At 40.7% G+C, this 24893-nt stretch overlaps 1 protein-coding gene across 2 annotated transcripts in view; it reads right to left on the bottom strand.

Annotated features, from left to right (window-relative positions):
• Positions 1–701: 701 nt before the first annotated feature.
• Positions 702–24893, bottom strand: part of DPYSL4 (dihydropyrimidinase like 4) — a 43357-nt gene continuing 19165 nt past the window's right edge. Inside the window, exons 9-15 of one of the 2 annotated variants that reach the window (XM_075843172.1) lie at positions 20597–20753; positions 15627–15768; positions 13640–13810; positions 10741–10920; positions 6811–6982; positions 5892–5926; positions 3585–3673 (exon numbers count right to left, since the gene is read on the bottom strand). In XM_075843172.1, coding sequence (XP_075699287.1) covers positions 5922–5926; positions 6811–6982; positions 10741–10920; positions 13640–13810; positions 15627–15768; positions 20597–20753 — 827 coding nt within the window. In that variant the 3' untranslated portion in view covers positions 3585–3673; positions 5892–5921. Of the gene's footprint in view, positions 3674–5891; positions 5927–6810; positions 6983–10740; positions 10921–13639; positions 13811–15626; positions 15769–20596; positions 20754–24893 lie in introns of both variants that reach the window. The other variant, XM_075843171.1, reaches the window with a different exon arrangement.

Genomic DNA, 24893 nt, shown 5'->3' with positions numbered 1-24893 from the left:
TCTGGACAGGGCCGCCATCAGAAACTTCTGGGCCAACCAAACCAAAGGCACAGAACTAATGGATATGTGTGCCTTAGAGCATTTTATACAGCGCCCACCTAATACTGAGGGATTTTGTCAATTTTTAATATCCACGATCCTCTAGGATTTAATAAATGAAAATTGTCTGGTTTTCCGCTCTGCCAGTACCATAGATTTGGTCAATGCCTCAATTTATTCTCAAGATAAACACAAAATGTACTCTACAGACTTGGGGAAAAGGGGGATACACACTTTGAAGCCTGTACTGTTCATTTTATGGACCCTTGCAGATCATACTTTCCCCCGGTCGACACGAGCCGCCTTTTATTAAGTGATCAGCATGACAGAATTGTACAGCCTTGATTGTGGACCTCTCGTGGTCTAGGACAGTGAAGCAGTAAATGGTGGTTGATCAGTCCAATGGGTTAGTCCAAGACTACTCCTATTGGATTTCCACTAGAGGGCGCAACTATGGTAATTATTAATGCATTGACACTGGTTAAATAACTAGGGGAACCTGTTGGGAGTCAGCGGAGCGAAGTCGAGAAACACTGACGTAGGTTTCTACTTATTTGACATCTTTTTGTTTTTGGCTAAATTTGACCGCAAACACGCAGAATATTGGCGGAAATCATTGCTCAATGCAGAAATTACCGGAGGTCAATAAAGGAAAAAAGAAGTGAATGTTTAACAAACTTTATTCATAACAAATACTGTAACAAAAAGTTATAATAACATGCATAGTTTAACAATATAATAAACAATATACAAGACTAAATGGTAACAGTGGTAGATCCAGTCCAGTGTGCTTTAGAAAACATATCAGTCGGTAGTAAATAATAAAGAAAGTGTCATTATAACTAAATCCATCTCAGTATTTAAATGTTAAACAGACTAGCAAAATAATCCAAAACATTACCCCTAGGAAAATTACAAATGTATGGCCACAGGTAAAATCCAGACCACCTTTTCTACATGGTAATGGTCATTTACAGTGAATGAGCATGTAGGAGAATATTTGTACATCATTCACTTAGTCAGGATGTATCATTTTTTTAATGGTAATGTTGACCATAATGTTTTTTGAAACTTTTTGTTTTAGCAAAGAGGTCATGTTTGCTGTTTCATGAAGTTTATATCTGTTATTTGTTAAACATATAGAAAAAAATAGACCACTGAGAATTCTTATTTTAATACTAAAAAAGATATGGATCTTCCATAAAGGATCTAAATTGTTTGTTCTTACAAAATCGACAAAAATGTAGTTTTCACTGAAGGTTTCTTCATAATCCGCTCATCCTACTCCAGCCTGGCACTAGTACTAATAGGTCCCTTAATAACTAAAAGGCTTATTTTTCTCATGATAAATTTTATGACATGTCAATAAGAGGTAATAAGAGTCACACTGGTGGGGGTCCAGTAGCTGTGGAAAAACAGCTAGCCCTGGCACTGTCTTAGTCACTGATGGGTTTCCTTAAAGGGGCTTTTTGACAAATTACTTTTATGTTATTGATGGTGAATCTGTCTACTGGAATCTTCGCCAATCCCAAGACGGTGGGTGTCTGGTTCCCGTTCTCTGCAGAGATGAGGTTGTGTACGCACGGCCATTTTTAAAGCCCATCATAAGGGAAGGGATCAGAGGATAGGCCAAAAACTTTTTTTTATTTATCGGAAATCCCCTTAAAAAACCAAGAACCTCTATGAGGAGGTAGTTATGTGTGCATATGCCTTATGGTGGGATCTGCTCATTCTTGACAATGGTGGGGGTCCCAGCTCTGTGAGCATTTCTGATTGACATGTTGTATTAAAGCTTATCATGGGAATTTTCTTGATCACAATTTGTTTAATTCCTATTTTTCCAATCCACCAAAACACAATAGTGTTTGAGGAATACTTTAAAAATCCATATTTATGAATATCTCCAAGGGTTGTCTCGAAATAAAGGAAATAACGTATCTATATATATATATATATATATTTAAGTCATTTAGTTAGGCACAGATGTAGCTGGGTACTGGGTTAGACACATGCGAGAAAAGTATACAGCTAGTGATATGTCTTATAACTGAGTTATACGTGGAGTCCTTTAAAGAACTTTAACATTTACTTTTCCAGACCTGAACTTTGGTTACAATTTGCCACCACACAAGCTTTCGACTAAATGACTAGTCTTACACTTGGAATGTGCTAAACCTGAATTTTTTTTACTCCTCTTTGATCCACTTATGCTGCAGCTATTACCATATGACACTTTCTTGTTGTCAATATTTGTCCTTAAAATGACATACTGTAAGTCAGTGCAATTATTTTAGAGTACACCTGTTGATCAAAAGGTTGAGGCAGTCATTGTGTGAGCTGAGATAAAACTCTAAGCATGCAGTCTATGAGCTTATTACCTTTATAGGCTTAAAAACGACTGCAAATAAAAAGTGGTGTTAATCATAGCAAGTAGCTAGCTTACAATTGATTAAGTTTTCTTAGTAACCGGAAGCCCCCCCCCCCCCCCCTCTTCCGGCTGGAGAAACATTGACATATTCGTTGTATTCATTCTGCCTGTAGCTTCCACTAGAAAGAGTTCCTTACATTTGGCATTTTACAGCTATAATAAAAGATGTATAAATAAAAGCTATATAAATTATATTGCAGTGAGCTCCCTCTAGTGGTCGTTGTGGGCAGAAAGTTTTTATAGTCTTACTCTATGGCTAGGTAAAGGGAAGCAGGGGATTTTGAATATAGCACATACCTTACAAGATGTCTGCATGTTTACTCCATGTCTTGTATGTCTTGATCCTAACACTACATGATGTCCGAATACCATTTGAGCGTAAAGGATCTAAATCAAGCATGTGCAGCACAGAGTAGCAGTCTGTTGTATAGCATATAGACCTTTTTTGACGACTTCTGTAAAACAAGTCTGTGTAGTATGTAGAGAAAGCAGCCTGACATGCCAAAGGCTTTAGGCTACACAATGGGGAAGCTGCAAGAGAAGTAAGGCCTCATGCACAAGTCCGTATTCTGGTCAGTATTTTGCTTCAGTATTTGGAAGCCAAAACCAGGAGTGGGCCCAAAATACGGAAGAGATGCAAATCTTTCCATTATAGGTTTTCTCTGTTTATGTTCCACTACTGGTTTTGGCTTCCAAATACTGATCAGAAAGCTGACGTGTGCATGAGGCCTAATATAGGCTCTGCAAAATTATGTAACGTGAATTCAAGTTAGGCTTCTGAAATGCCAATAGGCACATTTTCATAAATTTAGTTTCAGCTCACAAAATGACTGTCTTGACTATTTGTATGTGACAAGTGGACGCTAAATGTAATGAATGTCTCATCAACATCACTATATAATATCTAGCATCAATAACAATATCGTGCATAGCGCCTCCTACAGCTTTCATATACTCCCGAAGTAGACTTCATACACAATTGTGGATGACAATCAGTAGGGAATTTTTTTACAAGATTTTCTTTTTTCATTTTCACAAAATCATCATGCTGAATCTTATGATTTCTTCTCCGCAGTTACAGAACTTTGAAAACTATACGTACATTTGTGCAGTACTATGACAGTGAAGTAATATTAGAACGGCCACCAGGGGGTGCTACAATTTTTTGTGTTGTGCGTCTTGGTACATCATCATCTGATTGAGATCCTACAAGAAAATGTTCAAATAGTTAATTTTTGGGGGTTATTTCTAATAAAAGTTATGTTTATATAAATACATTATACAATGTATCAAAAGGCTACTTTTAATAACATAAATATTGATAACTCTACCGATATAATGTGGTGTGGATGAAAACAAACATAAAATTAGGATATTTACTATTTGCAAACGAAAAATTGAAGAATGGCCAAGTTGTATGTGATTACAGTGTGTGCTATCATTTATTCCATATCAGTCTCTGTTACCGTCCCGATCGGCTTATTGTCAGGCGACCTTTTTAACAAGTAGGTCTTGTCCAAAGTGGAGAACCACTATAATGACTAAGCTCATTGTAGGATGTTTAATAAAACAGTCATGAGATACAATGACCATGAGATTACATATAGTACACAACATACTGTATTATAGGGAATGAGTGGCACCCAGCAACATACATATTTTCAGCCTTCTCACTGCTTTGCATACTGCACTGCCTCAGCAGTGAAATGTGTGTAGTGCTGAGTGCCACCCTTCGACGCCGAGCTTTAATTCACAGATGTTTCTGGAGCCTGACCCCTGACCTGTGCAAGGATGCAATGTATCAGTCTAAAGCATTCTGGGGATCTGTGGCAGGCACAATGAAGAGCATCTGGGGCTGAGGCACTGTATGGGGGAACATCTGGGGCTGAGGCACTGTATGGGGGAACATCTGGGGCTGAGGCACTGTATGGGGGAACATCTGGGGCTGAGGCACTGCATGGGTAGCATCTGGGGCTGAGGCACTGTATGGGGGAACATCTGGGGCTGAGGCACTGTATGGGGGAACATCTGGGGCTGAGGCACTGCATGGGGGAACATCTGGGGCTGAGGCACTGCATGGGTAGCATCTGGGGCTGAGGCACTGCATGGGTAGCATCTGGGGCTGAGGCACTGCATTGGGAGCATCTGGGGCTGAGGCACTGCATTGGGAACATCTGGGGCTGATGCACTGTATGGGGGAACATCTGGGGCTGAGGCACTGCATTGGGAACATCTGGGGCTGATGCACTGCAGGGGGAGCATCTGGGGCTCAGGAAATGCATGGGGAACATCTGGAGTTAAGACACGGTGCAGGGGCATCTGGGGCTGAGGCATGTATGCGGGCTTCCATGGGGACATCAATGTGTTAAAGCAGCCTTGAATGAACGTCATGTGGTATTGAGTTTTAGATTCAATAACCTTCAAAATGAGGCACTGTGAAGCTCTGCTCTGAACAAACTTCTACAAAGGAATAGTACTAATAATATAATCATTAATATCAGAAGTGGGAGTATCAGTCTGTAAGCGGCCTGGAGGGCTGTGGTGCAATTAAATTACCCATCGGCAACTATTGCCATGCAGACGCCATGAGAAGAATACATGTGCAGTTTATGGCAGCCGGTCGTCCATGGCTGTAACAATACCCTCAATGTCGCCCAAAACCTGAGCTTGGGGAGGTTCTCCTTTATAAGGGTTAGAAATCCCTTGGTTGCTACATTTACAATACCCGTGCAGTGCGACATGTACAGGATAAATACTGATCGGATATTGATTAGATAGTCCATCAATGTTTGATCAGTGGGGTGCAGACCACCTAGGACTTCCAGTGATTCCTCAAATGAAGGGACACACATCATTTGGCATCTTTTTCATCGTTTAAAAGCCCCGTGTGATACAATTTCTGATAGAACCAGAGGGGCCACATTTTTGTTGCGTTTTATACGTGCGTTTTTTATTTTGTTAGACAAACTCCCATGTCTCTCAATGGGAGCTAATCAACTAAAACAAGCCTTCGTTTAGGGATAAGTGGGGGACCCAGTGGTCAGAGCAAGAAGCTGCTGAGGTATATTAAAACCCTTGAAGGTGTAAATCCCCTCTAATAAGCCCAAAAACAACAAATATTTTTCATTTGTAATTTAGCCAGAGCCGTGCCCATGCGCGGCCACGTCTCCATTTATTCTCTGCCTGGATGCGGAGACTACCCCTGTTTTCAACAAAGGTGCGGGTCCTAGATCTGGGACCCCATGGAAATGCCAGAAATGTCTTAAATGGAACCTTTAAATTATTTGTATACAGTCACATGCACAGAGCCCCCAATGATGAAGTATGTTTCCTCCCAGCAATTATGTAGTTAGTGTATGGAAAAGCCCGGATTGAAGAAATGACTTAGAAGGTAAACTTGAATTAATAAAGGATGAGGACCTACCTTCAGACACTAGATACAATGCATTCTTCCCTACCCTAATGAAAGGAAAAATGGTATTGCTGTCATTGGAGACAATACTTGTAAGATCGAGGGAATTTGTTGCAAGGAAAATTCTAGGCATTCTAGGAATAGAAGTGAATTCATCTAGAAGTTATTAGTCATGAGGGCTCTAATAAAACCACACAAAATTGTTGTTTTTGCTTAAAATCATATACAGTAATACAACTGAGAAAAAGTTGCAAACACCAGTATCCATATTTATTACCAAAAATACGAATAGAAAATCACCAGCTTCCTATAACCACTAATAGTTAAAGAAATATTCCAGGAAAAACAAACACACAGAGGCGTAACTAGAGAGTGCTGGGCTTCATGTCACACTTTTAAATGCCCCTTTCCCAAGGATGGACCCCAAGTATCAGTCATAAAAAAAGGCATTTACTCACCGCTTCCGCTTTCAAGGGCCCACCCCTGACTTATCTTCAGGGCCTGCCTGCCTCGGCTTATCTTGAGGGCCCACCCCTGACTTATTTTCAGGAACGGCTTCGGAACCCCACGGGCCCGGTCAAACCAGGTCCCAGCACACAAAGTCTGTGTGTCAGGGCCTGTGGGTATATGGGTGGGCTCCCTGCCGTCCCCCTTCCCCTCTGGGCCAGGCCGTGGTCGCAGCCACTGGGACCACAATTGTTGCGCCACTGAAATTGTGTTATGCCTAGTGCTGAGCTTAAGAGGAGGTGGAGCATGACAAAGGGATTCACAGAACACCAAAGAGAGAATCCTTGTGTAATGCACCGTCGTCCTTATTCCATGGAACGCAGGTCGCACACCTCTTAGGCCAGCTCTACAGATGTTTCTAGGGTCTCCATTGAATTGTATTGGTAGACTGCCGTGATAGAGAATTTATTTTAATCTTATTCACCTGATAAGCTGAATCCAGATTGATGCAAGTTTCGGACTGGGGCCATCTGGACTTTTCCTGGGCAGGCTACTATCCTTGAAGTTGGCGTGGGTGCTGCTGTTTTTGCAGTTATTGTGACATCATGAACAGGTCCATCATACAAACCCCTCGGAACACCCCGGACCTCTGCTAGCTAAAAACATAAAATACAAAAGCAAAATCCTTACATTAAATCATTTGTAGTAAAGAAGATGAACAGAAATAACTGAAAATGAAGGCAATTTCATGCTATTAATAATTGGAGCACTAGGCTGCTTAACCTCCAGGATACCGTTATAGCATCTAATCCCCCAGGAGCGTGTGAGAATATATAATAATTACAGCATAAATGATCTGGCCTAATTCTCGCTTGTTTCAGAACTCCATATAAATGCATAATACTGAATTGAGCTGAAATGCTTTGAAAATACTTATCCTTAACAAGCGCTCATCCAACCCCCAAAGGGGCAATTCTCAGGAAGAAACTGCTACTGTATATACCAAGGCGTCTACTACTCCGACAAAAAAAGACATTGCATTGCGCTGAGCTAAATATTCCTGTTTTTTTAACCCCTTTTTAACCAGTTCCAACGCGTAATGAAAATCATTGATTTTAACGGGTTCCGTCTAGTTTCTGTAATTTTTCTGGACACAATAGAACTGCATACAGCGCTATTTTGTCCAGCAAAAATGGTTTACTCTGTGATGGAGGCTCTGGATGGAGACTCCCGCACACATGTGAACACAGCCTAAACTTTTACAGTTAAGGCTGTGTATTTCAATTATAATGGCCAGTTAATTTGAGCTACAGATAAATTATTGTTTAAAGATAGAACTGAACTCCACTTACTGTAGCCCCATAAGGCAAATCTAAACAGATCATGAGGGACAGATTACGTCACTCTCTATAGGCAGCCAATGTTGAGAAGTGGCTATGTTCCTGCACAATTGCAAATAAAAATAAACAATTAGCACAGGGCTATTTTTTTTATGTTTACTTTAAAGAGTATAAATTTTATTGAATATGTTTCATTTTAAAAGAGCAGAAATTTGCTCCGTAGAATGGGAATTAACCACTCCCAGTTTGAACTAAGACCTGTGCCTTTGACCCAGAAGTGGCTGTTCATATGTCAAGACTGTTTTTAAAAGTTTTTTCTTATGCCTGATGAAGACCCAAGTACTGGGTCGAAACACGTAGCGAATAAGAATAACAAATCAAAGTACATGTTGTTTTCTGCATACATGTCATTTTAAGAAAATAAAAGATTTTTTCAAATGAAAGCCACCAAGAGATCGTTCCTAGTTTGTGGATACAGCTGTTAATTTCAACCTGCGCAGGAGCGCCTTCAGCAAGGAGTTTTCTAGGGGATATTGAAATGGTTCCTCCATCGGATCGCTCTGATTTTTACCAGCTACTGCTGCCCACTCCAAAGGCCCGCACACTGCCCACCCAAGAAGTTCACGTACTCCACATACCCTAAGTTTGTGTTGTGCCAACTATCATGCACAACCTAAGGAGGTGAGTGCAATAAAAACCTCTTTGTTTACATATGTGCTCACGTTCTGTTCGTGTACTGACGTTATACCCTTAGAGGAGCGCCCTGTCTCTCTTCTTTTCTCTTCTATTTTGGCTATTATAATTGTGGAGACTGAAGCGGAGAATTATTTAGACTGACATGGTCAGGCAGGGCTGTCATTCTCCTCAAAGTTTATTAGCTGACTTTCATATCTGATATTTTGTTCCTCTGGATCCACATAGATTTGAGTATAGATTGCACTAAATGTACTTATAATTTACTTTTAAATGTACTTATAATTCTACTTGCCTACAAAAAGGATGTGTAAAAAGTACTTTGAAGCCCAAGTCAGAAATAACAAAATGTTCCCTTGTTCCCTCTCATGTCTTGTACGAGAAGTTGTCTCACCACGACATTTCCGCTGTAGGTCTGGCTTTGGAAAATCCCAAAGATCAGCTGATATTGCTGCTAAAGCTGCAGCCAGTGAGCAGTGGCCACTAATGGGGAAATGTAGTATTACATGGCACCGATTTAAATCAATAGGTGATCATGTAGTCAGAGCAGGAGCCATTTTATGTAGTAGCTCTTCTGGCCAACGGATGGGGGCAGTGGGCGACCCCTCCGACAATGATCTCTATATGCCATAATATGAACAGGGTTTGTGAGACAACCCCTGTGCCTATTCACACAGATGCATAGTCCATATTCCTGAATCCTGATCATCATTTTTTGGTCAACATTGTTATTGTCAAGGAGAAGGGCAGCACTGATAAGTAGGATTGTGGATGTATCACATTCTGATTGTCATATAACCTATTTCATACTATGTACTTGGCATGATAAAATTGTGCCTGGGGAAACTCGAAAATATTAATTATTTTTTATTGTATTAAATAACAAAGATGAAAGGTCATCCATGCTGTAAAGATGTCTTGTATTTTTTAGAAGTGTATGTCTTATAACCAAGTTGCCACTTACAGTAGCGATACCCAGCTGACTTATAACATACTATTTAGTGTGGACTCTTAATGTAAGACTATCAGGGTGTCAGTGCTTTATAACTAGGACTCCACCGGTCTACCAATTTTGTATTAATAAGAGACTGTGGGAGTTAAACTTTCATTTAAGACCCTTACCCATCAGCTGTAAACTGATGGATATATGCAGTAGATTTCTACTAAAATGTATTATAAATTTCAGTAAATTAGGAATGGAGGTGCAATGCGCTTCCCTGAAGCTACAATGCATCTTATTTATTCCTGCTAATGAGAACTGTGACTTTAAGGGGAGAAACATTTAAATGTTCTTCTCTTCAAAAGTAACCTTAATTCATAGTGATATTCAGAGACTTATAGAGCTGCAGGGCTGTAGTACCTATCACATCCAATTCATCATGTAGGAAATGGGTAAAGGGGAGGTAGAATACGGATTCTAACTACAAACGTTCTGCAGACAACAGTCAGAATTATTACACATTACCAAGATAGCCAACACTTCTAAATTATATTAAGTAATCTATCTATTTATCTACCTATATCTATCTATTTCATAGTAATTTACCTTTAAATTATTATCTATCTGTCATCTATCTATCTATCTATCTATCTATCTATCTATCTATCTATCTATCTATCTATCTATCTATCTATCTATCTGTCATCTATCTATATATCTATCTATCTATCTATCTATCTATCTATCTATCTATCTATCTATCTATCTATCTATCTATCTATCTATCTATCTATCTATCTATCTCATCTATCTATCTATCTATCTATCTATCTATCTATCTATCTATCTATCTATCTATCTATCTATCTATCTATCTATCTATCTAATCTATTTCCCTACAGTTGGTCATCTGGAAGATCTGGAACAGCGGTCTGGTCGCTGAAGTGGAGAGAGCAGGATGAGCCCCTACAGTCCATAATTTTTGCCTATCAATTTGGTGCAGTTAAGCACCAGGTGTGCAGTTCCTAGAGAGAACCTATTATTCACCATACGATGAGTTCACACTTTGCTGTTTTTGATACAGCTTTTTTTCCAGCATTATTTTTTCGCAAAAAGCAGGAGTGGAAAAGAAGTAAAAATTCTTGGAATTATCCCCAGTTATGGCTACAAAAAATGACATCTAAATCAGGCTGGTTACACACCATGTTTGGGAGATGTACTCTCATTGTAGATTGTCAGCAGCATGGGTTCTAAATACAAATCTGGTATATCTGACCCCATTCAGGCCTCAAGAACAACCTGGTCCAAATGTGTGAACATCTCTCCAAATCTATTTATTTAAGAATGAATGTCTATTGTGAGAAAGCCCCTTTTACCCCGCTTGCAACATGTGTAGCCATAACAAATGCATTAAATATGGGGGAATGTGTATTTTACTCACCCTGTTCCTGGCTTTAATTCTTTTGTATACAAAATCAGGGAAGGTTTTCCTAGGAATAAAGCGTCCAGATCCTTGGCTGACATGAAGAGTTCCACTCTCTAACACAATTTGTCCTTGACTTATAACCAACTCTGGTGCTCCACGGCACTCCATCCCTTCAAATATATTCAGTTCCACGGCCTGATGGCAAAAATAAATAAATCAGTATTTGAATGTTTATTTCTAAGCATTGTGTTGTATCCACTTGTAACCGTGTCCTATTAAATAGTTGGGTGGTTCTGACCGCATACCGTACGTAGTTCATGAGATCATTCACTGATATAACTTTTAAAGCTCAGCTAGTCCAAGGGGAGCTTTAGGCCCTTCTCAAATTCCCTGCCGCATACTCTGCCCCTGTATATGTTTATTACACACACACACTAGATCATTCCCTAATATTTCGAGCATTAAAGTAATTTTAAGCAAATATATTTTTTATACCTTATTGAATGATCAAATAATTAATTACAAGGCTTTGTTCACACTGTGTTTAAGACATACTGCATATGTATGAAGCGTCCCGCAGAATATATGACCAATGTGCCATTAACTCCCACTGTAGTAAAAAACATATACCGTGTGTATACACAGTCGAGTCACATTACTATGACCACCAGCTAATATCCAGAGTAACTGCACGGATAGCGGCTAGACGGGCTGGGAGTGACTCAATAAGGTGCTGGTCGGTTGTCTCCGGTATCTGGAGCCATGCTGACTGCAGAGCATCCCACATTTGCTGGAGGAGGATCTATAGAGTGAACAAGACGATGGAGGTCCCACAGATGCTCAATTCAGTTCAAGTCTAGAGAATGAGGCGGCCAGGGAAGTACTTGGAAGTCTTGGTCGTGCCCTTCCAACCACTGTTGGACATTTCCAGCTGTGTGACGTGTCGCATTGTATTGCTGGAAGATTCCATCTGCCCCGGGGAAGACAAGCAGCATGTATGGGGGGACGTGATCTGCAGCGATGGATTCATACCCAAATTGGTTAAGAATGCCTTCCACATGGATGAGTGGCCCAGAGAATGTCATGAAAAAATTACCCAGATCATAGTGCTGCTGCCACCGGCTTTTGTTCTTCCTGCAATGGTGGCAGGGTGTTTGTTCTCTGATGTTTCTCGCCTGACATGCCAACGTACATCTGTTAGATGAAGCAGAAAACGTGACTCATAGGAGAAGGCAACCCTTTGCCAATGATCGGTGGTCCAATTCCGATACTGCTGTGCAAATTTAAGCCTTTTTTCCGATGCACCTTTGTTAGCATAGGAGCAGTGACCATCGGTCTGCTTCAGAGCCCCATACGCAGTAGGGTTCGCTAAACTGTTGTTTTAGACACACGTCTGGTAGCGTCCTGGTTGATTTTCATGGTGAGCTGCTCCGGTGTAACGTGTTGTTCGGCCCTCGCGCACCTTCGTTGCCGACGTTCACCTCTCACATCAATGGCACGCGGTGCTCCGCAGTTTCCACGTCGGTTATTCCCAATGGTGCCATTTGGCCACTCACAATACACTTTCACCACAGCAGCATGCGAACAGTTCACAAACTGCACTGTTTGAGAAATACTGCCACCCTTGCCCCAAAAGCCAAAAATCAGCCCTTTTTGCAACTCTGATAAATCACCCCTTTTACCCATGACAACGAGTGATATGTGTTCAGACAGCGTATCCCACACCTTATATACCCACCAAGCCAGCCCACGACACATCACTTCCTTCATGGGCTACGCACTGCCGACGTCGAAAGTAGGAGGTGGTCATAATAATGTGCTTCGACTGTGTATATTTTTTGTGGAATGGACAATTTTGATATTTTTTTTTTTTACATTGCTTGTATTATGCATTATATTTTTGGAATTGGTTGTCCGAATTTAGAATTCAGCTTAGATGAGCATTCAGGAGAAGACAGGACGGGCAGTCAGATGAGCTCTGAATGGCATCGATCAGCTTGCCATGTGCTGGAATACATGCAAACTGCAGAAGAAAATCAGTGCATCATTTTACATTACCAATTACAAAATAGTTTTTTATTAACCCAAATACATGCAATGCAAAAAAGAAATCCAAGGTGTCCATATAGTTTAAAAATATTTTTCTAATTACAGCTTTTACAATGAAGCACTATGGCAGAGGGAGAGAGCAGCAGCCTTAACCAATGATGAGACAGGAGGTGTGTCTTAGACTACCTCAGACTCTGTGTAGGCGCTGTAGCTAAGCTGTAGTCACAGATCACAGCTCTATCCTAATGGAGCTAAACGAAAAGGCAGCTAAGAAGCAAGAACTGAGGAAAAGAAATAGGGGGTACATATACTATATTACCATTTCAGTTATGTTTTTATTTGGTCTCCCAAAGCACTTCAGCTAAATTTTCAACACTTGCTTATCGGGGAGGAAAATTTAACACACTGCTCATTCTAATCTTTCTGGTTCATGAATACAATAAAAGAACTATACTGTCAAGATAATTACACTGGTAAATGGAACAGGGAGAAAAATGCAACTAAATAACAATGCACAAGCAGATTCACAAGAAGATTATTTGTTACCTTTTGTTACATTATGTGCAACTAATAATATAAGGCTGAGTTGCAATCCCAGACACAGCCTACGGACAAGAGTGGTGCTGTTTCTGGAAATTATCCGACCCTGTTTTCTAATCATATAAAGCACCTGTAAACATGTATCATGTTCTGATGCCAAGAAGGTGAGAAAACTTAGGGATGAGGTGCTAGAGAATTCAATAAAATAGTTTTTATCTTCATCATATGAGTATCATATTTCCATATTGTCATTGTTTTTTTTTAAATCAAGTTGATATGGCACACGCATAGATAGTAGACAAACATATATAAATCTGCTATTTACCAGGTTATGAGTCTTGGCTGAAATGATTTTAACAGTTTTTGGATTCCAGATAACTAGGTCAGCGTCTGAGCCGGTGGCAATCCTTCCCTTCCGAGGATACAAGTTAAAAATCTTGGCTGCATTAGTGCTGGTCACGGCAACAAATTCATTCTCATCCATCTTGCCCGGAGTCTGAAAATAGAATAAAAGCTGGAAGTATAAATAAGTCTTCTATAACCTGTTCCACATTGTTCGCCCTTTAATTTGTCCTTCTGTCCCCATTTAAAGTATTGTGCGGTATTTTTATTTATTTTAGGAATTTTTTAATTTTATGCATATATCAAAAGAAAGCAGTCATAGCTCCATGTATACTGCCTTAAAATGTAGGTCCACTATAAAACATCCAAAATGTGCTGATTAATTTCTAACTATAAATTTGTATAGGGGCTGAAGTTCAGTTTTCTGTTATAGAGCTAAATTTCCCTCTATAGACAAATAGTTCAATGATAAAATTATGACTGCCTGCATCCACCACTAGAGGGAGCAGAGGCATGCTGCATACTGAATACTTTTAATACACTGAACACAATAATATAACAGTATGCAGTAAGCTCCTGATCTCCCTCTAGTGGTGACTACACGCAGACAGAATTTATACTTTAACTCTGTATATTCTTGGAATTTTGACCTCTGAATCAGAAAAACAGATCTCCGACCACTGATAGGATATATTAAGAAATGTATTAGCACATAATTTTGGGCATAAAAACAATATAGTGTTAAAATATAAACATTCACTTTAGGCTTTTTTCATAAGTATTCCATAGATGTATTTATTTATTTAATTAACTGAGCACTAAAAGGTCTCATGCTTTGCAATAGAGTTTAATTTAAGAATTTATCCCTAAGCCGAGACCATGGCTTTACATATGGGAATTTGTGTGTTTGTTTACACGTACGTCTATACGCCGGCTTCTACGGACAACCTACATATATTAAATTCATTGTAAGCAATATGCCTGTTAAATAGCTAACTTACTGAAATTGGAGAATTACTTTAAATTGGGAATTGAGCTCCCACGCTTGTATATACCATTACTCAACAGTTTATCTTATTTTCAATGCAGATAAATGTAGAAAATATTATTGCAGAGAATAATAAAGCTAAATGTTAAAAAAAAATAAATAATCAACCCTAGAATAATAAAGCCTGGTCCACACAAAGCAGTTTTTGATACATATTTTCTAGCTAAAACAAGGGGGAGAGGAAAAGTATAAATGTCTAAAATGGGAAAACGCCTTTCGTTAGCCATAAGAGGGCTCAGTGCATACAAAAGAGACATGTGCACAGAGACTGTATGGCGACACATGGGGTCCCTACAGCTCTATAGATCAGATCCTTAGACGGTTATATGGTGCAACAGTATGGCACCATATTTTGGAGATATTTTATCCTAGAACAACTACTCCAAAAACCTCTGCATGTCTCAGTATGAAATTGGAAGCATACAGAGGTACAGTATGACCCCATAGACTGCTGTGAGAGGCATATTACACCTCAGAGGTTGTATAGAGCCATTATATGTCCCTGTGCATGAGGCCTTAGACACATGCCTCCTTAACTATATAGTAGCCTCATTGTCATACTTGCTATAGTACATCTGCTGAAGTGGGCTCCTTGTTTTTCAGCAGTAAATTTGCCAGGAGCAAGGCGCTCAACTGGCGGCTCCAAAACAGAACCCTCATCTGTGTGCCAATTTCTTTGCCAATACACGAGAAGTATGAGACAATAGAAGCATTAGAGGATTCTCTTTCATGCAATCTAGTATATAATAGAATAGGAAGCATTGTCAATTTTGCTTGTAAGGCATGGGTGAGGTCAAAAAGCAGCTTCCCCAGAGACAGTATATGTCACAAATAATTGAGCAAATGCCAAAATGTGGAAATGCCAAACTACTGTCCTGTATTGAGAAAGTCTTAAATATATTCAAGCTCATATTCTCCTTACCACACATTTTTCCCATATAATTGACATTCTTTCTTCTATTCCATTTGTTCCCTCGGGTATTAATGTGAAGTTATCCTTCCCTACGGCTTTCTGTGCAGTGGTGAAGGTGCAGTGAGCACTGCCTGTTACCTGTAGATCTGAACTGTAGGGAAATGGTCAAATATATGTCATTTAGTCCTGAGATAAACAATGGATCGGGTCAAAGAGAAATTAATGGTGTTCTACTGTTTTTATGAAATAAATGCTCTCATCTTGTTTTGCACAAACACAAGGTCATGCTGCGTATAGCAACCAATCAGAGCCAAAGCTTAGTTTTTGCAGCACAAATTGCAAAAGAAAGTTGGAAATCTTTTCACAATTTTAATATCAGACACCATGTGGGGTTTGCAATAGGCACCCAAAATTCAGCCCAATCTTATATCTAGTACACACAGAAATTAATACAGGCAACATGTCTCTATAGCCTGCCATGTACATATGCAAATTACCGCAATATTAACCTTGAACTATGTTCCCGAGACCTACGCTTGGCGTTCAAACTTTGACAGGACATATATTACAAGCTGGAAACATAAAAAAAAGTATTTGCCTTCCCCCATTTGTTCTCTATTACTGTATATTTTTCCCATTTAATAATTTTAGTTGTTTTAACATATATATGTAATATTCGACAAACACATAACACAGTGACAGTCATGCTCTTTGAAGAGTCGGAATAGGGGACACTTTCTATTAACTCAGAATTCTCTAATAGAGTATATGAAAATTAGTTTCCTAATCCAGAAAACTACAATAAAGGGGTTCTCCACTTCGGACAATTCCTACTAGCTAGAATCAGCTATTCAGAAAAGGGTCCCACTGCGGGGACCTCCAGCGATCAGCTGTGACCTGAGGGGAAATCTGGCATTTAGGGGGGATTCACATGAGCGTGTATTCGGTCCGTGCGGGCCGCGTGGTTTTCACGCGGCACGCATGGACCAATACAAGTCTATGGGGCAGTACAGACAGTCCGTGCTTTTTGCGCAGCGTTTGCTGCGCAAAAAGCGCGACAGGTTCAATAACTCTGCGTATTTCGCGCATCATGCACCCATTGAAGTCAATGGGTGCGTGAAAATCACGCGCACCACACGGAAGCACTTCCGTGGGACGAGCGTGATTCGCGCAACAGCAGTGAAAAGGATGAATGAAAACAGAAAAGCACCACGTGCTTTTCTGTTTCCGAACATCCAAACGGAGTGTCTTTGCGATGAGCGAAGCCGGACAAGCGTACCGAACTTCACCGGGTTCGGCCAAACTCGTTTTGGCCGAACCCGGCAAAAAAATTATCGGTACGCGACGTCAGGAGATAGTCACTGTCCATGGTGCTGAAAGAGTTAAACTGTTTCAGCACCATGGACCGTGACTTCCGATCCCAATATACATGAACCTGTAGAAAAAAAAACGAAGTTCTGACTTACCGCTAACTCCCGGCTTCTTCCTCCAGTCTGACCTCCCGGGATGACAATTAAGTCCAAGTGACAGCTCCAGCCAATCACAGGCCAAGCACAGGCTGCAGCGGTCACATGGACTGGCGCGTCATCCATGGAGGTGGGGCCCGATGTCAAGAGAGGCGCGTCACCAAGGACGCGTCACCAAGGCAACGGCCGGGAAGTTCTCGGTAAGTACGAACTTTTTCTTTTTTTTCTACAGGTTTTGCGATATTGTGTTCGGCATTCACTGTCGAGGGTGCTGAAAGAGTTAGCTCTTTCAGCACCTTGGACAGTGACGGCCGTCGACTAGCCTCATCTCTATGATGGCGGCTGCGCGAAAATCACGCAGCCGCGCATCAGACACGGATGTCACACGCAGCTGTCAAATGGTTTTTGCGCGCGCAAAACGCTGCGTTGTGTGCGCGCGCAAAAACGCAACGCTCGTGTGAATCTGCCCTAAGTGTTTAATTTTCCTGCAGCGCCACCACAGGGAAACTTAAGCATTACACAATGTCCATTCGTATCAATTATTTGTCTGTGTAATGAAGGACCTGATAGGTCCTCCAGAGCAAGAGACGCACTTTACAACTGCTCTCGGATCTGGCCAAGAGATGAGGATCCTGAACAGAGGACCCCTCTCTATTAACCTTAAATTCCCTAATAGTATGTTTGAAGGTCTTTCATAACCACTTTACCAGCACAAATTAAGTTTTACTCTATTTCAAGGTACTCAAGATTTCATCTCTGCCTCTGTACCCTCACAATTCAAGGCAATTTTAAAGAGTTTGGGGGGACGGTGGGGAAAGGACTGGCAACGGCCATTGTGTAAATGAGTATAATGGGCAGATTTATTGTTTAGGTTACAAGTAGAGAATCATATTTCCCACCATTGGCTTACATTCTTATAAGTACATTGTGCCTCTACCGCTATGGGGAGAAAACATCCTCTATTAAAGAGAAATTCTCCCGCTAAACACAAAAATACTAATTACTCAGTAGAGACTTTCTGAATAAGGCCTTTGTATCTCAAGCTTTGCATTAAGTCATTTATTAAATATCTATATAACACACCTGCAGTTATACTGTCTCCATCCATCCGTAATCTATATTCCTACCACTGTATTAATGCTGATGCCAGCGAAGAGAAAAGCCCAAGGCAGAGGTGGCAGAATGTACCCCCCCCCCACTCCAGTGGTTGAATGGACAATCATTAATTTATTTCACTAATAGAATCATTTATCGGACAGCAGAACTTACAACATTATCAACTATTTGGAAACAAAAAGAAAAAGCCGTTGATGTTTTTTAAAATCCATCAATTGTGCCCCCCCAAATGACAACGTGGCAGCTGCCTACTCTGCCTACCCCTCTTTTCGGCCCTGACTGTTTCTGCATCAAACATGACTGCTATAGGAATATTTCTGCTTTACTATTTAATATACATTGAAATCATCACATACACAAGGCTCCTGGATAAGGACATCTGCTAAAAGAGCCGTTGTCATTATCAAGTTGGATGTAATTTGCATAAGGTTTTTAATAAAATATGCACAGTTGCCAGGCTGTTTTAAGAGATTAATTAGCATGTATCAGATCACATTCAAAGAACTTTTCCCATTTTACTAATGGTATTTTTAAAGAATTGTAGCAGAATACATCACATAAATGCTCCTTTTTTGCTTCTGTGGATCAACTTTTTTTCTCAATTAAAATTTTGCATACAGACAAGAACAACCAAATATAACACAAAGTGTTATCAATAATTCAAAGAAAATAAAGAAAAGTTAAAAGGAAATCATTCTGACAGGGTTGGCTTGGTTGGTCTCTAGGTTTGCTTTCTCCAGAGCATGACTGCTGAGAGTCTGCATGGCGTGGTGTCATTGTCTGCGTCATCCTCTGCTTCATGAGCATTACATGGCTGGAGGTTGTTGCAGATCATTAAACCAGGTGCCAAAGGGGTCATGGTCTAGATGAGCATTTCTCAACACTCCTAAGCGAAGTACCTCCCACTCAAATAAATGACATCAAATCACCCCAAGGCTATGATCTTAAGGTGCTCTACATGGGCCAATGATCAGGCGAACGAGCGTTCATATGAACGCACGTTCCCGCTCATTGCCCTGTGTAAACGCTCGTTCATTGGCTGATCGGCTCGTTTATGTGGTCAATAAAATGGTAGTATTTTACACTACTAAAAACGTTATTAAACTTATTTTTACACATTTTATTAGTTTCCCTAGGGGACTTGAACCAGTGATTGTTGGATTCCTGGTACAAAATCACTGCAATACTAATGTATTGCAGTATATTATCATTTTTACAGGCTCCTGCTAAGCGATGCTAGGGCTTAACAGAAGATGAAGAAAGGCAGTCTTGGGGGCCATCATTATGCCCCTGGGCTGCCATGACAACCCTCCCCCTTCCTGATCCCATCGGGGGTGGGTGATGAGCTGTCAGTTGGGGCCGTCCCCTCTCTTACGTCTTAGATGCTGCGATCATGATTGGTCGCAGCATTTAAGGGGTTAAACAGCCGGGAACAGAGGGATCGCTGTATCGGGCCGTTAGTCCCGGGTGTCAGCTGTAATACACAGCTGACACCCTTGCGTATTAAGCGGGCTCAATGGGTGAGCAAACATTTCCCCCGCACGACGACGTGCTATTACGTCGTGGTGCGGGTACAGTCTGCTGCATATTAAAGGAACAGCATGAGGACATTGTGAGTACCCCCTAGAGAGAAGGCTTTTTTCCCCTAGGGTTTACGAACAACAGGTTTAAACTCTATGATCTAGAGGAAGTGGTCTGAAGATTATTCCTGATCTTGGGACCCCATAAAAGTAAGGTTTATGTTGGTGGGAGATCTACTCTAACTTGGGCAAAAAATATAATTTAGTTTCGAAAATGGACATTACTGAGAAAAGTGAGCCTGGTGTGGCACACAGACCCAGTTGGAAACATGCATGGGTCGAAGGGAAGCCTCTCCAAAACACCAACTCTTTAAGAAGACTACCCTTAATCGAGACCAGAATTTTCAGTGATGGATTTTCAATTTCTTTATAAATTAATATTGGCCATCTTGTGGAAGACCAGAGTTTACTGCAATTTTGGTTGTCTCAAAGACATTTCACTGTATTTCACTTCAAAGTTCTATGAACTACGACTTTGAAACCAATCTTCCTTAGTTTCCACGTCACTACTTTCACTAGTTTCCACGTCACGTAAAATTCTCAACTTATGTTTTTATAAAATAATAATAGTAATAACAGTAACAACAAAAAATAGTGCATACAATAACTAGTGTGAAGGAAGTTTTACAAGAGCCACAATCATAAATGTGCTGTTATTTGGCAGTTCCTGATGGACCCATTAATAGATATAACAATTATCATCTCTGTTTTCCGGCAATATTTTAAACCTGTACAATAAAATGACAATGAATGTGCCGAATCTCAGTGATCAAAGCATGGAGAGGAGACTGCAGAATTAGAATTGACCTTTACATACCAGGATAGTAGAGAACTGAGATACTCTGGAGTTGTAGGGTCAGAACTTATAGGTGGTGAAGTAACAAAAGCTGCAGCTTTTGCCCAGTTTTTACTCCAGTAGTGGGAGCCATCAGTGCCCAAACCAGCTGTTATAGTCTCGCCATAAACCACTGTACCTATGAAACAAAAAATAACAGTCGGATTAAACAACAGTATAACTATTATGATGTCCGAGCAAGTTATCATTGTTTCATTACCTTCTTTTTTAAATTTTTCTTATTAGGTTTAACGTGTTAAGATAATTTTAGTCTGTATGACATAGAAGGCTTTGATTGCTAAAACTCTGCTTCGGTGATTTGCTAAAGAAGTTCTCTGTTTTTGATGATCTTTTTGTTATAGGGTTCCTTTAATAATTATCTGTTCACAAGGTGTCCCGCCCCAACGACCAGCTGTAATCTGTGAAGGAACCTGGCAGCAAGTGTCCAAGTTCCCTGCAAGGCAATTTAAACGATTTGGCTGTCCACGTAATAAAAGGATGTGTTGGGTCCTCCAGAGTGAAAGACATTCTTTGCACTCTCTGCTCAGGGTAAAATGATCTGTGGGGTACGACACCCGGACCCCGCACCGATCAGCTGTTCTGGCTGCCTACAGGCACTGGATGTCATTGCACAGTATGCAATGTACGGCGCTAGAAGCAGTTGGCTCCATACACTGTATAGCGGCCGTGCTGCAGAACTGCAGCTCTGCTCCTATTCACTTGAATAGGAGCAGAGCTTCAGTACTGCAGCTCGGCCACTATTCAGCTCTGCTCATATTCAAGTGACCGGAGCTATCTGCTTCCGGGATGGACGTCCATTGCCCAGAGGCAGCCGGAGAGGCTGATTCGTGCGAGCAGGGCCGGCGTCAGCACCCGGCGAACCCAGGCAAGTGCCGGGGCCCACTACCTTTGGGGGGGCCCACTGGGCCGCCTGGTGCTGACGCTGCCATCGTCACAGCATCACTTTCCATATGGACAGTGATGTCAGGAGGAGAGAAGGAGTCCCAGGCAGAGCGCTAGTGACTCTGCTCCGGGACTACGTGTCTGGGGAAGCTCTGACACCACTGTCCATATATGGACAGTGCTGTCAGGAGCAGAACAGTGTCCCAGGCAAAGTGCTAGTAGAATCTCACCCCATCAACCTGCTGAACTTCCTTCATATAAATATCCTACATAAAAAGTAAGTGCAATGTGTACTTTATATGTGTATAATGTGTGCATGTAATGTGCATATTTATGTGTGTTTGTGATGTGTACATGTGGATATATAGTGTATGTGTATATATATATATATATATATATATATATTGTATGTGTGTTTGTTTGTTTGTTTGTGTGTGTGTATATAAAGTGTGTGTGTGTGTGTGTATATATAGTGTGTGTTTGTGTATGTGTGCATATAGTGTGTATGTATATAGTGTGTGTCTGTATGTGTATATAGTATGTGTGTGTGTGTATAGTGTGTATGTGTATGTATATATAGTGTGTGCGTGTGTGTATATATATATATATATATGTATAGTGTCTGTGTATATATATATAGTGTGTGTGTATATAGTGTGTGTGTATGTGTATATATATATATATATATATATATATAGTGTGTGTGTGTTTGTGTGTTTGTATATATATATAGTGTGTGTGTATATAAATAGTGTGTGCATGTGTCTGTATATATATATATATATATATATATATGTGTGTGTGTATATATAGTGTGTATGTGTGTATATATATATATATATATATATATATATATAGTGTGTGTGTGTGTGTGTGTGTGTGTGTGTGTATACATATATATAGTGTGTGTGTGTGTGTGCGGATATGCTGTGTGCTTTTACACAGCGTATCTGCCCTGTGTGAACATACCCGTACAGTGTATACATATAGTAGCTGCCGTCTTACAACGATACAACTGCAAACCACGACAACATGCTGCATTCCCACGAGTCAGCGCAGTTTTCAAATGATTGTTAATGTCCATGCAGTTTTTTGCAGACGTTAACAATCATTTTGGTAATACTGCATGTGCTGCGTGTTTTACTGGACAATGGTTGTTATGATCTGATTGTTTGCACTAAAGGCTGTGTATACCTTTGAAAGGGATTTTTTTTATATATGTAAAAATGTCAGTGTATGTTGTGCAACTTTATAATTTGTTTTTTATTAAAAAATCTTTTTACTTTTTGAGATACAGCTGCTCTATATCCTGTATACAGAGCAGCTGTATCTTACGCTGAATCCTGAACACGTCAGGTCTGTGGGACTGATGGGTTCAGTGTCAGCGGGTCCTGTGTGTCTCTGACACGCAGGATCCACCTGTAATACATCACATCTAACTTAGATGTGATAGATTACAGGTGGATAAAGTCGACTACTCTATTAATACTGCCCGAAAAACTGAAACCTTGTGAAATGGAGACAAACGGAAACCATTAGCAACGGAAGCGTTACCATTGAAATCAATAGTAATGTAAACGGAAAGCTATGGTTTCCGTTCGTGGGTTCCCCTGACTGAACCCATGAACAGGACCCCGATGCAGGTCAGAACGAAGCCTAAATATTACTGTATGATCTGTACAGATGATGGAGGGTACTATTTTTTGGGGCGTAAGCAACTCCCAGTATATCATTACCATTGTTCAGGTCATATTGGAAGCTGCTAACCTGACTTTGCAAATGATCTCTGTACTGAAATGTATTTGTACTGAGCTGGGTTTTGGTGTTGTATTTATGTACTGAGCTTGGTTCTGGTACTGTGTATAGATGTATGAGTTGGTTCCGGTCCTGTAATTATATAGGATATATTTATAATGCTAAATTTCAGAGCAGATGGCATTGTTGCAATTCATTGTGTGTTTAATCGGAACCTGGCTGGTAGTTTTAACCCCTTGAACCACCACCATGCAGTAATACATGACCTGACAATATTTCCAAACATTCCCCTCTGTTTGTTTCAGATACAGTAAAATCCATAAAATCAACTTTTAAAATAGTGCACGCTATATGCTAATTACTCTTTTAAGGGTCATGGGTCGGTGCCGCTACCCTGTAGAGTCACACAGTCCTAACTGCAAACCCACCTTTCCATGTTTGGTTGACATCCCCCTGACTGTTCTACATCACTATCAGTCTCCTCCAACTTTCTTGGATGCGCCATTGCCTTGTACTCCATGAGCACGCACCATACAGCAAGGGGTATTCTGCCCGGCTTCATCGCTGCACCGCGCATGCCAAGGGAGTACAAGGCAATGGAGAAGGCTGGTAGTAATGTAGAACAGTCAGGGGGATGCCAATCAAGATCTGGGTGGCACCATTTACATTTTCACCTCAGGCAGCAGAAAAGCTAGAATCGGTCTTACAAAGACTTGCCCCGCCAATCAGCGCTTTTCAACGAAGCTAATGGCGCGATGACCTCATGTGGGGCACCATCTGCAGGGGGGCTATATGTGGGGCACTATATACAGGAGCGCTATATGTGGTGCGCTGTCTACAGGGGGCTCTATGGGGGCACTATCTACATGGAGCTCTATGGGGGCACTATCTACGGGGAGCAGTCTGTGTGTGTGGGACACAGTGTATGGTGCTTTTATAATCAGGGACACAGTGTATGGTGCGGTTATAATCAGGGACACAGTGTATGGTGCTATTATAATCAGGGACACAGTGTATTGTGCTATTATAATCGGGGACACAGTGTATGGTGCTATTATAATCCGGAACACAGTGTATGGTGCTATTATAATCGGGGACACAGTGTATGATGCTATTATAATCAGGGACACAGTGTATGGTGCTATTATAATCAGGGACATAGAGTATGGTGCTATTATAATCGAAGACACAGTGTATGGTGCTATTATAATTAGAGGTGCAGTGTATGGAGCTATTATATTTAGGGGTACAGCGTGTGTAACCATGAGAATTTTATCTTCGTTTATAGGTGCAGAAATGTTTGAATAGTGAGTAGCTGTAGACATCTGAGTGGCAAACTCTGCAGAAATAGTTTGTGGCCGGGAGAAGACATCATAGAGGTCTGGACCGGATGGAGAAGAAAAGAGAAAAAGAACAACTAGAATCTGAGATCGTCACTGGTGAGTCACTTAATTTAAACGTTTATTCTGCCTCTGATCAGTACTGTGTATGTTTTTGTTTTTTGTGAAACAGGAACTCCCAGCATATCCTTACCATTGTTCGGTCCATGCTGGGAGCTGTAGTTTTACGCCATACAAACCTATACGGCAGGGGTTGCACTAAATGGAGCTGTATTTGTGCT

This window comes from Rhinoderma darwinii, chromosome 11 (genome assembly GCF_050947455.1).
Source record: "Rhinoderma darwinii isolate aRhiDar2 chromosome 11, aRhiDar2.hap1, whole genome shotgun sequence".
Taxonomy (NCBI): Eukaryota; Metazoa; Chordata; class Amphibia; order Anura; family Rhinodermatidae; genus Rhinoderma; species Rhinoderma darwinii.
The sequence above is the reverse complement of the archived record's forward strand: the minus strand, read 5'-3'. Positions and strand labels throughout refer to the sequence as shown.